We start from the raw sequence: 12,916 nt of genomic DNA, 5'->3' as shown, positions 1-12,916 counted from the left end.
TCTTCATTAAGTTATCCTCTAAAATGCTGGGAGGTTCAAATAGGAGTCTCTGACAGCTTTCTCCCTGCACCACCCTGCAGCGGTTTGCCAGAAGAGGGAGCTTCTGGAGCTGTGAGGTTGATATCCTCTGCTTCTTTAGGGGGCATCAGTGCTAGATACATGCTTGGAAGAAGGCACTGCAGCCTTATCTTCCCACTGCTGATTTTGCCAATGGACACACAGTCCAAACAGTTTCATTGGTTCAGTCTGAGAAAACTCAATTTCACAAAGAAGGAACAGGGAGGCTTTCACCTGATGCAGATAACCTTTTTGGTTTCCCCAGCCCTGCAACCCACACACCCCAGAACGCCTATACATGAAGCTGTCATCTGTGCATGCATGCTCATCTGTGCATGTGCGATGGTTGTCTCAAGTGTTTGCACCGTTCTTAATATTCTTTCGTATCGTCTTTGGGTAAGAGTTGCATAGAGATGAAGATGATGGGCAGTTTGAAGAACCTTGTGTAAGAGTTCTTCCCAGGGTGAGAGGCTGGGAGAAGAGAGGGGTGCATTTTTCTGTATGAGACAAAAGTTGGGATACACTTGTGAGAGAGAATCTTGTATTTTTCTATCTCTCTTCTTCTTCTTTTTGTTATTCTTTGCTTCAGCTTGAGTGTCTTTTATTGTATTGTGGAAATTTTAATAAAACTTCATTATCAAATGTCTGCACCATTCTTAAGAGAATGTGGCTTAAATTGGAGAAGAAACATGTCAGACAGCAGTATTTGTCAAGTAACTACATAATTTATATGGATTGTGGTTGAAGTCGTATGAAGATGCCTTCATTAACTAGCAGTGGGAGCACACACTGAAAGTGGAGTAAGTGGCAATGTGAACATATATTAAGTTCATTGACCTTACTCTGAGCAAAACATAGTTGAATATCATTCAGTGACGAGTTGAAGGCTACCCAAGCTTCATGGGTAAATGGAGATTTGAACGTAAGCTTTTCCAGCCCTGGTCAATGAACCACTCCCCCACATTGACTGTCAGTAATAATGGTTCCTTGACAGATAGGTAGCCGTGTTGGGTCTGCCATAGTCAAAACAAAAAAAATTCCTTCCAGTAGCACCTTAAAGACCAACTAAGTTAGTTCTTGGTATGAGCTTTCGTGTGCATGCACACTTCTTCAGATACCCAGAGGTACTTCAGATACTTCAGAGGTATCTGAAGAAGTGTGCATGCACACGAAAGCTCATACCAAGAACTAACTTAGTTGGTCTTTAAGGTGCTACTGGAAGGAATTTTTTTTGTTTTGACAATGGTTCCTTGAGAATGTGTGCCCTGATGAGGACATGTTAACAATATTTCATTAACAGACATGAGCATAAATAGATATCAAACAAATCTTTTCTCGATTCTTGACAAAACTGAATCCATGATCTCACCAAATGAATGTTCAAGTGTGCATATATATGGGATCTTCCTTTGCCCCTTGAGAGAGGGGAGCAAGTTTACTAATAGATTGCTTCAGAAAGCCAGAGCCTCCCCAAAGAGAGGGGGGGAAATGGATATTTTTAATTTAAGGTGGTGGTGGGGAGAGAGATCTTGAGAGAATCCCCTGTATAATTTACAAGTCTCATTGGACTTACATGTGTCTTAACGAGGACTTTAAAAAAAAACAAAAACTAGGAATTTCTCCTGCTGGCTGGGAGGTTCTTGGGGAGGAGGGTTTCTTAACAAGACTTTAAATTAAACTCCAGTAATAAAGTTACGTTGATGGAACGCTCCCTAACTCTCTCTTTCTTTTTCCCTTTTGTTATCAGCAACGGAGTAAAAACAAAATTACACTATCGTTCGGATGGATTATTTATGACAGTAGAAAGAGTCAAGGACTAATGGGGGGGGGGGAGAAACTTTTCCTTAAGATAGGGGAGGGAGAAACGGCAGTGGGAGAGAAAGCTCGCGCATTTGATGGCGAAATTTATTGCTCCCTGCCTTTCCCGAACTGGTCCCTCCGCAAATCCTTGGCTCGATGTTTTTTGCATGTGTGCTTGGTGACAGCAGGAGGAAGCGAAGTGGGCTGTGCTGCGCTTGTTCTCCCATTGTCAGACACTCTGGAGAGAGTGTTGGGTTAAAAAGAAGGGGAAGGGAGGAGGGGAGAGGGAGAGAGAGAGAGAGAGGGAGAGAAACTCTGCAGATTCCTGTGTCATCTCTGCCTCTCCATGTGCGCAGGAAAACTCGGTGCTGCTGCTGCTGCTGCTGCTACGTCTCTCTCTGCCCCCGTTTGGCATTCCTGCTGCCTGCAACTGAAGCCGGAGGGGAGCACCAGAGCGGGATTGGCTCGGGGCACAAGGCGACCGCCGAGCAGGGCTTTGGTTATGATTCTTCTTTTTTGAAGGCGAGAGAGGTTGGCGGGGGAAGAAGCCGCCACTCTGGTCCCTTTCCCGCTTTTGCCCTGCACCGGTTGCGCCTTTCCCGGAGCCCCTGCGCGCTGGCTCGCCGTCCTTCTCCTTCCACGCCGCGCGTGGGGTGAGGGTGGCGAATCGTTGCGAGCTGGTTTTTTTGTGTGTGTCTGTGTCCACCTCCCCACATGTGTATCTGTGCGTGTCCCCTTCCGCTCCGGTGACTTAAGAGAAGGAGGAGATGTTACAAACCTGGCCATGAGGTTTTTGGATCACCCTGCGCTCCTGAACGAAACTGATCCGGGTCACCTGTTACCTCTCAGTTTTTAGATCGCTTTGAACTTCTGCTTGGACCCATCGCTCCCCCCCCCCCAAACTCCCTCCACCCAGGAGACCAGAAGGGAGCGCCGGGGGGAGGACTATCCAGTGCTCTTCTGCAGCATGGGCTGCACCCGCCGGACGGCTTGCCTTGTCTGGGGAGTATTTCTACTAGCAGAAAGCGCTCGCTGCCAACATGCCAAGAAGGACAACGTGCCGCGCCTCAAATTATCCTACAAAGGTAAGCCTGCTCCTTTCCCCCTCCTCCTCTTTTTATTCTTTCCTGCTGGTGGCTCCTGCTCGTGCCGTTTCCCCCTTTCCCCCGAGGTTGCTCCTTGCTCGGCGGGGCCAAAACCAGCCGCCTCCTCCCAGGTATCTGGTCTCGTAGTTCTGCTCGGACAGACAAAGAGGCGCGAGTTCGCCCGGGCACTAAAGCGCGCCGGGCGGGAGAACCAGCGGAGAACGCTGCTGCCACTGGATCGCGGTGGATTCCCTCGGACTTCCGGCCAGTGCAGGGTCCCCAGCATTCCTATCTCCCCCTCACCCCCTTTCTGCATTGCTTTCCCCATTGCATTGATCGTTTGGGGCTGCCGGGGCTGCCTAGCGCTCTCTCTCGGCGCCTGACTTCGGCTGGGATGGTGGCGAGCAGGGAAGAGTTAAGCCGTCGCCGCCATGCATATTCAGGCGGCACAAGTCTGACAGTCGGATGCCGAGCCGAAGCGGGGTTGGGGAGGGGGGCCGTTTGCTAGGAAAACGAGGAAGCGCAAAAACGCAGTACTGGAGAGGTGCGCGCGAGGATTATATACTGTACTGCGTTTCATACCCGGGCACCTCTCTGGTGTGGACACGTCGCCCGCATGGCTCGGATCCGGGCGCAAAAGCGACAGCGGAGAGAGAAAACTGGCACGTGATCCTTAACTTCTCCGGACCCCGCAGAACAACACCGTTGTGCAGAATTTTGCACGCAACAGTTAAGCTGCTCTTGCAAGTTCAGGCTCCCAGTCACACCCCTCCCTGCTCCTCCCCCCCCCTTCCCCCCAGGGCTTGAAAAGCGCAAGGGCTGCGTGCCGTGGAAGGTTTACCTCGCACTTGCATTTGGTCCACGGATGGGAAGAAGACAGAATTGCTCTGTTTTAAGGAAGCGATTAAAAAAAATAAATCAGCTCGTTATTAATTTGTAATAGGGGAGAAGATCACTCTGGCTTCAGATGGGGAAGCGAGGCGCATAGCTTACTTCCCATAATGCAGAAAAGAAAGAGCTTGTGTCTATGGTTATAGGCGTCCCTCGTGGCATGTTGTATTTATGTCTGTGCAGGTTGTGGCAGTGAAAGGAGAAAGGGGGGGGGTGTCTCCCAGTTTCCCACTTTCAATGAGGAAGATTTATGTCCTTGTTTCTACCAGTTTGTTTAAACGAATAAAGGAAAAGTCCAGCAAAGTCTCAGGGACCAAGTAGCAGCACACTCCTAACCAGGCCTACTCAGAGGTAAAGCCTATTGAATTCAGTGGGGCTTACTCGCAGGTTAGGTGGGTTTGGACTGCAGCCTAAGTTGTGCAACTCAAGCTTGATAAATCTTGGGGTAGGTCCACTGATGGTGAAGGAGAGGTGGGAGGAACCTGCCCATTAGCTGCTCAGGGACTGACTGATGCCAGACAGACAACACCAACATGCCTTGGCTGAGCAACCTAAAGGCTGATAAAAAAAAGCACAGGACAACAATGACACATGTGTATTCTGACTTAAGAGTGAAATCAGTGTATGGGAATATCCTAAAACAAGCCTGTGTGTGCATGTGCATATGTATGAAAGCAACACTCTGTTGTTCTTGGAATATGCTAATTAATTTGCCATGAAAAGATGGCTAATAAGAATGCAGGGAAGTTACCTTTTGCTTTCTAATATGAGTCATCACCATATAATCAGACCCCTAAATTCCAATTGACATTTAATTGCTTATGATCTAATTAACTTTAATGCATCTATTGAACTGCAATTGCATGTACAGAAGGGATTATTTAAGTAGCTTGTTTTAATTGATCTGTTAACAAGAACAATGTCTCATCAAAACTATTTCTAACTCTCTGAGGCGACAATCCTTTACTTAGAAGCAAGTCCCTTGGAATCCACTGGGACGTACAGTGCCTCTGAGTAAACATACATAGGTGTGTTAGCCTGCACTCTTAGGCAGACTTACCTGGCAGCAAACCTCACTGAACTCAGGAGGACTAACTTCCGAGTGAACAAGCATTGGATCGTGCTGCTTAAGTATAGTGGAAGTCCTAATTCTGCCACCTCTCAGCAGAAAGAAAGACCATTTATTCCATTGGGTTTGGGTGGTGTATCCCATGGTTATTTCATCTTGATTGGATTTGGCATGCAGACTGAGATATCAGTGTTGTTGTGTTGCTTCAATACATTTCCTACATGTTTTGATGAAAACTATACCAGAACGGTGGTTTCCTGCTTTTGCTTTTTCCATTAATATTCATCAACTTAGACATCAAACAGGAGACTGGAGGATCTGGAGCATGAGCTTCCTATGCATATTTACCACGAAGTAAGGACTTGCTGCCAAGTGAGTTTGTGTACAATTGCAACCCTGGTGATCTTTCTGCTTTGGGCTATTATTTATTTCCCACCTTTGCTTTTTACCTTACATGGAACTTGTGATGGGATACAACAGATGATCTTTCCAATAACTACCCTCTGTGGGAGGTTAGATCCGAGTGATGATATTAATTTGAACCCAGCCACCCACTGAGCTTCAGGGTGAAGCCACAATGTCAAATCTATCTCTCTCTTCTCAGTGCTCAAAGTTCTCCACTACAACATGCTGGCTCTGAATCTAATATGAAAACTAAATGAGCGACAACAAAACCAACCAAAGAACCACCTTAGTGCCCAAATCTCTGTTCTTCATTAATAAATCAAATCGAGTGTTTAAGCACATGCTACAGTAGGCAGCATACATGAAATACTTTGAAACACTCTTAATATGCTTCATAAACACTATGCCAGCATTATTATTTCTTTGATCTACTTGCTTACCTCTGTGCAGCTTTTGCTACAGGATCAGGCTGGCAGCCTGAGTGAGGGATGTGCTCTAGCAGTGCCTGCAATGCCATTAATATCTAGTTACCAAGGGACATGGAAGAATAAAGAACATGAGCTAATAAAGCTTTGGATAATTAATTGTCCTTCTAATGCGCACGCTGTGAATATTTCCTCAGTGAAATGAGCACAGCAGTCGCTGTAAGTGCTCTCTATTAACAGAGAGATGTTGTTGAGCAGGAGATTAATATGCTGCAAATGAGCACGGTGGTTCTATTGCATGACAGCACCACAAGGCATTTTCTCCCTACTAGGGCTAACTCTGGCGAAGGGTTGGGGGAAATTCTTTTTTCCAGATACTGCTAACAATGTGAAGATATTGCCCTTTGGCTACCCAGCAGGTTTCTCTTAGGCATAGGGTGCTGGGTAATTTAATAACATAAACTGTGAAATGAGCAGGTGGGTGTGTAGGAACATGCCAAGCCATTTTCCTTCTCCTATCTTACGGACTAATATTTTTCTCACACACTCTCTGTTTTACACGTGAGCAGCTGTCTTGCAGTCAGTTGTCAGATAACTGATGCTAAAGGTTTCTTTCTAAGCAGCTTGTTTCTTCCTGACTTATTAGGTGTTAAGCGCAGTTGAACTTCATAGATTTGTTTATTTTTCTGAAAGATTTCTAACCTGCATTCCTGGGCAACCTGCCTTCCTTAGGCACTTTGCAAAGATGTAAAACACCACAACAAAATTAACTCCACTTATTGGAAAGAGGCTTGCTGGAAATTTATTTTTTAAAAAAGAGTAATTCATGAAGGGTTAAATCCCCGTCAACGTTAATTTCCTACGGTCACTTGTTTTCAAAGGTCTGACATTAGCTCTGCCATTTCTCAGGTTGGTAGAGACTGAAATTTCTGCAACCTCTCTTTTCTTGAATCCTTGTGACACTTTTTTTCGCTCAAACTTGTACCAAATTAGAACCATCCTGTATTATGAGAGGGAGTGATATGAAGAGCATGCATTTAGATGCTCAGAGTCATGGACTTTTTATTGGAAATAGCAGGTGCTAAGACATATCTGGGTTTCCAGGATTCAAATAACTATATGACTAGTTCCATGAGGCTAAGACTAGCTTTTCTCACCCTCAACATATACGTGCATACACACACACACCGCTTTGAAACTTAGTACAGCTTTTTAAAAACTCCTTGTGATACCGTATGTAGGGTCTCAGCTGCTTCTGGAGGGTAAAGGCAAACATTTCAGTAAGCCCATGCAGGTCCTTGGTTAAGGCTAAAGTTGTTCTTTGGAGACCAGTTCTAAGTTTTTATGTAAATAGGATCTTGTCCCAAATCCCCGTTGTTTTTCCCCCTAAAGCAGCCACAGTACAATTAATGCTGTAATATGTACACATATGTGCATAATACATACACAATGTACACTTACTTTTCAGCAGAACGCACATAAATTAGAGATAGCCATCTGGGTTCATCAGCTTAATATAACCACCCAAAATGTGATAAAGTTGTGAGCAAGCTTCCAAGTTCCTCGAAGCTCTTCTTTATGCTGGATGTAAAGTGAGAAGAGAAAATGTTAAGCCCTAAAAGTCAGCAGTTTCTAACAGTCACAGATGTGGGGCGTCTGTTTTGTTTTCTGCTCAAGGTAATTGCAAACTATTCCCAGGGAAATTGGACTTGGGTGTAGAAGAATTGATATAAGAATTTATGGTAAGCTAAGGTGATTTCCAAGGGATGCGGGTGGCGCTGTGGGTAAAACCTCAGTGCCTAGGACTTGCCGATCGCATGGTCGGCGGTTCGAATCCCCGCGGAGGGGTGAGCTCCCGTCGTTCGGTCCCAGCTCCTGCCCACCTAGCAGTTCGAAAGCACCCTTAAGTGCAAGTAGATAAATAGGTACCGCTTTATAGCGGGAAGCTAAACGGCGTTCCGTGTGCTGCACTAGTGCCGGTTCGCCGGAGCAGCTTCGTCACGCTGGCCACATAACCTGGAAGTGTCTGCGGACAGCGCTGGCTCACGGCCTCTAGAGTGAGATGAGCGCACAACCCTAGAGTCTGTCAAGACTGGCCCATACGGGCAGGGGTACCTTTACCTTTATCTTTAAGGTGATTTCCGTGTACACACTCAAAATCTTATTTAAACAAGGTGGTCTTCAACACATTGACCATAATCCTGAGGCATATATCCTTGGGCTTGGAGAAGAAAAAAGCGACAGCATACACCTCTTGCTGTGGATTCCAGCAAATTCATATGATCTGGTGTAGGTGATTCCAGCTGTTTCTCAATAAACTTCCTTCCCAATAAACCACGGGTGCCCAAACTTTTTCCAAAGAGGGCCAGATTTGATGAAGTGAACGTGCATGAGGGCCGACCAAAGTTGTTGAGCTTTATATACAATTTTTTGCAAGGATTTGAGCCAAATAAATAAACTGCCAAAGGAGCTGGATAAAACCAGCCGAGGGGCCGGATTAGGCCCCCCGAAATGGGCTTTGGACATGCCTGCAAAAAATGGAATGGATTTTTAGCACTGTGCTTAAGGATAGCTTCATTGTGTTCAAGGGATGTACATTAATTGAGTCCCAATAACTTGTCTCAAAACTGAATTACCATATTATTATTATTATTATTATTATTATTATTATTATTATTATGGCTTAATTTCTACACCACTTTACAGTTTTGAGGAAAAAATCCCAAGGCAGTTTACAACACATTAAAACATTAAATAGAACAATCCAGAATCAAACACTACTAAAGAAAGTCAAATTTAAAGTATACATTCAAAGCAACATAATTAACAGGAAACATGTCATCTTAAAAGATTTCAAAATAAAACATTACAAAGGAGGTCAATCACAAAGTGCACATAAATTAACATAAATTTATGTTAATAAATTAACATAAATTAACTAAAGCAGCATAATTAACAAGAGAATAACATATGAGTTAACTCTACGAAAACCATAATATTGTGGAGAGATAATACAAAAGCCCTTTTCTTTGAGGCTCAAATGTTTACCACATGAACAGCACACATGGCTGAAGTGTTACTGTCCCTTGATTTTGCAAAAATGCATGAGCTGCCTCAACAGAAAAGTATTGTTCTTGGGTTGATGTTGGTCAATATGCACATTCTGTTCTCAGCCTATTCACACGTCCATATTTATTTTACCTATTTCATGAAATTTATACACCACTTAATTGTAAAACAACAACAACAACAACAACAACAACCCAACAACATCAAAGTGGTTTACAGAAGATAAAACAGAAAAAAATAGAACCCTACATTAAAAAGTATAAAAGTTAAAATACTAAAACTGATTAAAATTACCTTGACTTTCAAAGCATCTGAGTAAGGTAACGATAAAGGGACCCCTGACCATTAGGTCCAGTTGTGGATGACTCTGGGGTTGCAGCGTTCATCTCACTTTACTGGTCGAGGGAGCCGACGTTTGTCCGCAGACGGTTTTTCCGGGTCATGTGGCCAGCATGACTAAGCCACTTCTGGCAAACCAGAGCAGTGCATGGAAACGCCATTTACCTTTCCGCTGGAGCGGTGCCTATTTATCTACTTGCACTTTGACGTGCTTTGGAACTGCTAGGTTGGCAGGAGCAGGGACTGAGCAACAGGAGCTCACCCCGTCGTGGGGATTCGAACCGCTGACCGGCAAGCCCTAGGCTTTGTGGTTTAGACCACAGCGCCACCCGTGTCCCAGCATCTGGGTAGGATTGTCTAAATGTTTTTAGCAGGTGCCAAGAAGTTCAGTGGAAGGGCGTTTGCTAATGCCACATGGGGTAGGCACACGGCATGTGGGGCACAGAGGGAGCCTCCTGCGGCTGCACCAGCCCAGCCCTCACCACTACTTCACCACACAGCTTTGCAAAGCTGCAACAACTTCTCTATCACGATGTTGTGGTGAGCATGGGCAGGCGCATGGATTATCACCAGGCAGTTGCCACACTCCTCCGACGGTGTGCCATCTGGATGAGAAAGTCTCGGAAGGTTGACTCTGCTCACAGATGGCCAAGTTCTGAGGAAGCAGCTTCCATGTGATGGTGACAGCAGGGCCCCTGTGAGTTTTACCCTGGGTGGGAGCTCCTTTCCCTTCCCATTGGTGGTAGGCGAAAGTGGGCAGGGCGTGGGATGTGATCTTTGCACAGTAGATGTCTGTCCAGTCATGCAAAAGGCAGAGGATTCTCTCCCGATAAGCAAGAGGCATGGCCACAGTCCAAGGACACAGTTCAACGAGGGAGAACCAGTCAAGGAGAGCGAGGAGCAGGGCTGCCAGAGAACATTGACCAAGGAGAGTCCCAAGAGCTAAACCTGGAGAATTAGATTACCCACTTGGGCTTGCCTCTACTGAGCTGTGCCAACCCAGTATCCATATGCACATTTTTTTCCTGTTCTTTTCCATTTTGCATTTGTTTTTAGAACCCAAGAAAACAGCAGATACGAAAAACACCAGATTTTTGACATCCACTTAAATTGACTTACAAACCCTTCCACCTCTCAGAACCTCTCTTAAGTCTGTGAACCACATTCAGTCTCTGCACGCGTAAACCAAAAGTTTCTCAAATCCATCTGTCTCATCCCATTTGTTTATTGAACATTTCTCAATTCTCTTAAGGATGTTTGGGAAGAGTAAATGTGTGGTTCTTTTTGTTATTCTTGCTGCTATTGTTACACAATTGAATGCACATCGCTTCAGGACAATTAACGGGAAAATGATTCCCTGCGTATTCATTTCTTCTTTTCACAGTCTTTCTTTCAAAGTCCTATTACAATAAAGTACTCTGGCTCATAATTGTCCACAAATGATCAAGATGTGAGACGTAGCAAAGAGTAAGCTCAAGAAATGGACACAGTTTAGATTAAAATTAGCAAAACTGATTAAATCTCCTATCAGGTGACAGATTGGTAAAACTTCATGAGTTCCTACAAGTTTTCAGGGAAACTTTACAAAGCACTTTGTATAAAATTATTAAAACATTAATAATCCATTTCACAGATCACATTTCACAAGTGTTAACCAAACAATGTAAATTGTGGCTACGACAAGGAATGCACCATGGTAGGACTGGTATTTTATTTTATTTTAACATTTATACACCACCTATCATTCAGAGAGCTCAAAATGGCTTAGACTGTTCTTTTACTCCCCTGCTCATCACACCAACCCTGTGTGGAAGGCTAGGCTGAGAATGAGTGGCTGTTGGTCACCCAGGGCTGCAGCCCCCTGTCGAGCCAGGTGGCCCTTGTGACCAAGCCAGGTCCACCACCACATGACAGCCCTTACACAGTCATGGCCAACAGGAGAAATGCAAAAGGCCTGGAACCTTTGTAGAAAATAAGAATGTAGTCAGGGCATCCAAGGACATGATGCTTGTAGTGTTTTAGCCCCATGAGGATTTTGGGGAATAAGAGAAAACAACCTCCCAATGGAGGCTGTTCCACTGTTGCTGAACAGCTCTCACTGTCAGAAAGCATCCCTCCCAGTCTCCCTATTTTACAGAGACAGTCCCGGAATTATGAAAGCCATCCTGGTTTCTGATTTGATCTTGAAATGTCCCTATTTCCACCGAACTTGGGGAAGAGGACGAGCCAGCGCTTGTTCTGGGCGGCAGTGGCGGCTGCGAGGGAGCATGCTATGGCCTCTCCATGGCTGCTGCTGCCGGCCTCCTCCCCATGGCAGCTCCTAGCAGCTTCTGGACAGTGGATGAGGAGGAGCAGAGGCTGCTCCCACTCCTAAAGCCCAGCCTTGTGTGAAGCGCCAGCCCTGAGATGGGTGACACCTGGCTTGAGAGCAGTACATGTGAAAAGGATCTAGGAGTCTTGGTTGACCACAAACTTGACATGAGCCAACAGTGTGACGCGGCAGCTAAAAAAGCCAATGCAATTCTGGGCTGCATCCATAGGAGTATAGCATCTAGATCAGGGGAAGTAATAGTGCCACTGTATTCTGCTCTGGTCAGACCTCACCTGGAGTACTGTGTCCAGTTCTGGGCACCACAGTTCAAGAAGGACACTGACAAACTGGAACGTGTCCAGAGGAGGGCAACCAAAATGGTCAAAGGCTTGGAAACGATGTCTTATGAGGAACGGCTAAGGGAGCTGGGCATGTTTAGCCTGGAGAAGAGGAGGTTAAGGGGTGATATGATAGCCATGTTCCAATATATAAAAGGATGTCACATAGAGGAGGGAGAAAGGTTGTTTTCTGCTGTTCCAGAGAAGCGGACACGGAGCAATGGATCCAAACTACAAGAAAGAAGATTCCACCTAAACATTAGGAAGAGCTTCCTGACAGTAAGAGCTGTTCGACAGTGGAATTTGCTGCCAAGGAGTGTGGTGGAGTCTCCTTCTTTGGAGGTCTTTAAGCAGAGGCTTGACAACCATATGTCAGGAGTGCTCTGATGGTGTTTCCTGCTTGGCAGGGGGTTGGACTCGATGGCCCTTGTGGTCTCTTCCAACTCTATGATTCTATGATTCTATGAGGTGCAGGCAAAGGGCAGTGCCGCCCTGGGTGGGGAGAAACGGGAAGCGGAGCACAGCTCAAGGAGTCTTCATTGGGGGGGGGGGGGATGCTTTGTGCATCCATGTCTAATCTTTTTTCCTTTCTAATTGGTGTGAGTTTTTTCTTTTTAAAAATCTACTAAAAAACAGTCTACTAAATACAGACGGTCGTTTACCCTTGCTAGATTCAATGTGCTGCCACCTGCCTTATTGCAGGGCAGATTCGAGGGTAAACCATACGCGGAACGAGTCTGCCCCTGTGGCTTGATGGAGGTAAAAACTGTCTCTCATGCCTTGTTCCGCTGCCGTTTCTACGGGGATATACGCTCGGCATTTATCATCCCTGTTATACAGAAATCTCCAAATGGGTCTGAACTTCACTGTCTAAAATCCCTGGTAGAGGACAAGGTTCCTGAGATCACGCTAAGGGTGACCAAATTCTGTGTGACCGCCATAAAACGTAGGGAACAAGCTGTGCTACCATAATGACTGAGGGCTTAAATGACAATTTTAGGTTATATTTTTGTGATTAAGATTTAATTTACATATTTTTAACTGTTGCTATATCTGTATTGCCCCTGTTATACCCAGCTGCAAATTCAAATGTTTCCCTATCGTGTTTTATGACTTCCCTGATGTTG

At 45.3% G+C, this 12,916-nt stretch overlaps 1 protein-coding gene across 1 annotated transcript in view; it reads left to right on the top strand.

Moving 5' to 3' along the window:
- Positions 1 to 2,015: 2,015 nt before the first annotated feature.
- The window catches only part of SEMA3A (semaphorin 3A), a 193,278-nt gene continuing 182,377 nt past the window's right edge, over positions 2,016 to 12,916 (top strand). The window contains exon 1 of the mRNA XM_083738745.1: positions 2,016 to 2,942. Within this exon, the coding sequence (XP_083594871.1) occupies positions 2,825 to 2,942 (118 nt within the window). The 5' untranslated portion in view covers positions 2,016 to 2,824. The remainder of the gene's footprint in view (positions 2,943 to 12,916) is intronic.

Source organism: Podarcis gaigeae, assembly GCF_964106915.1.
Source record: "Podarcis gaigeae genome assembly, chromosome: 5".
Lineage (NCBI taxonomy): Eukaryota > Metazoa > Chordata > Lepidosauria > Squamata > Lacertidae > Podarcis > Podarcis gaigeae.
The sequence above is the reverse complement of the archived record's forward strand: the minus strand, read 5'-3'. Positions and strand labels throughout refer to the sequence as shown.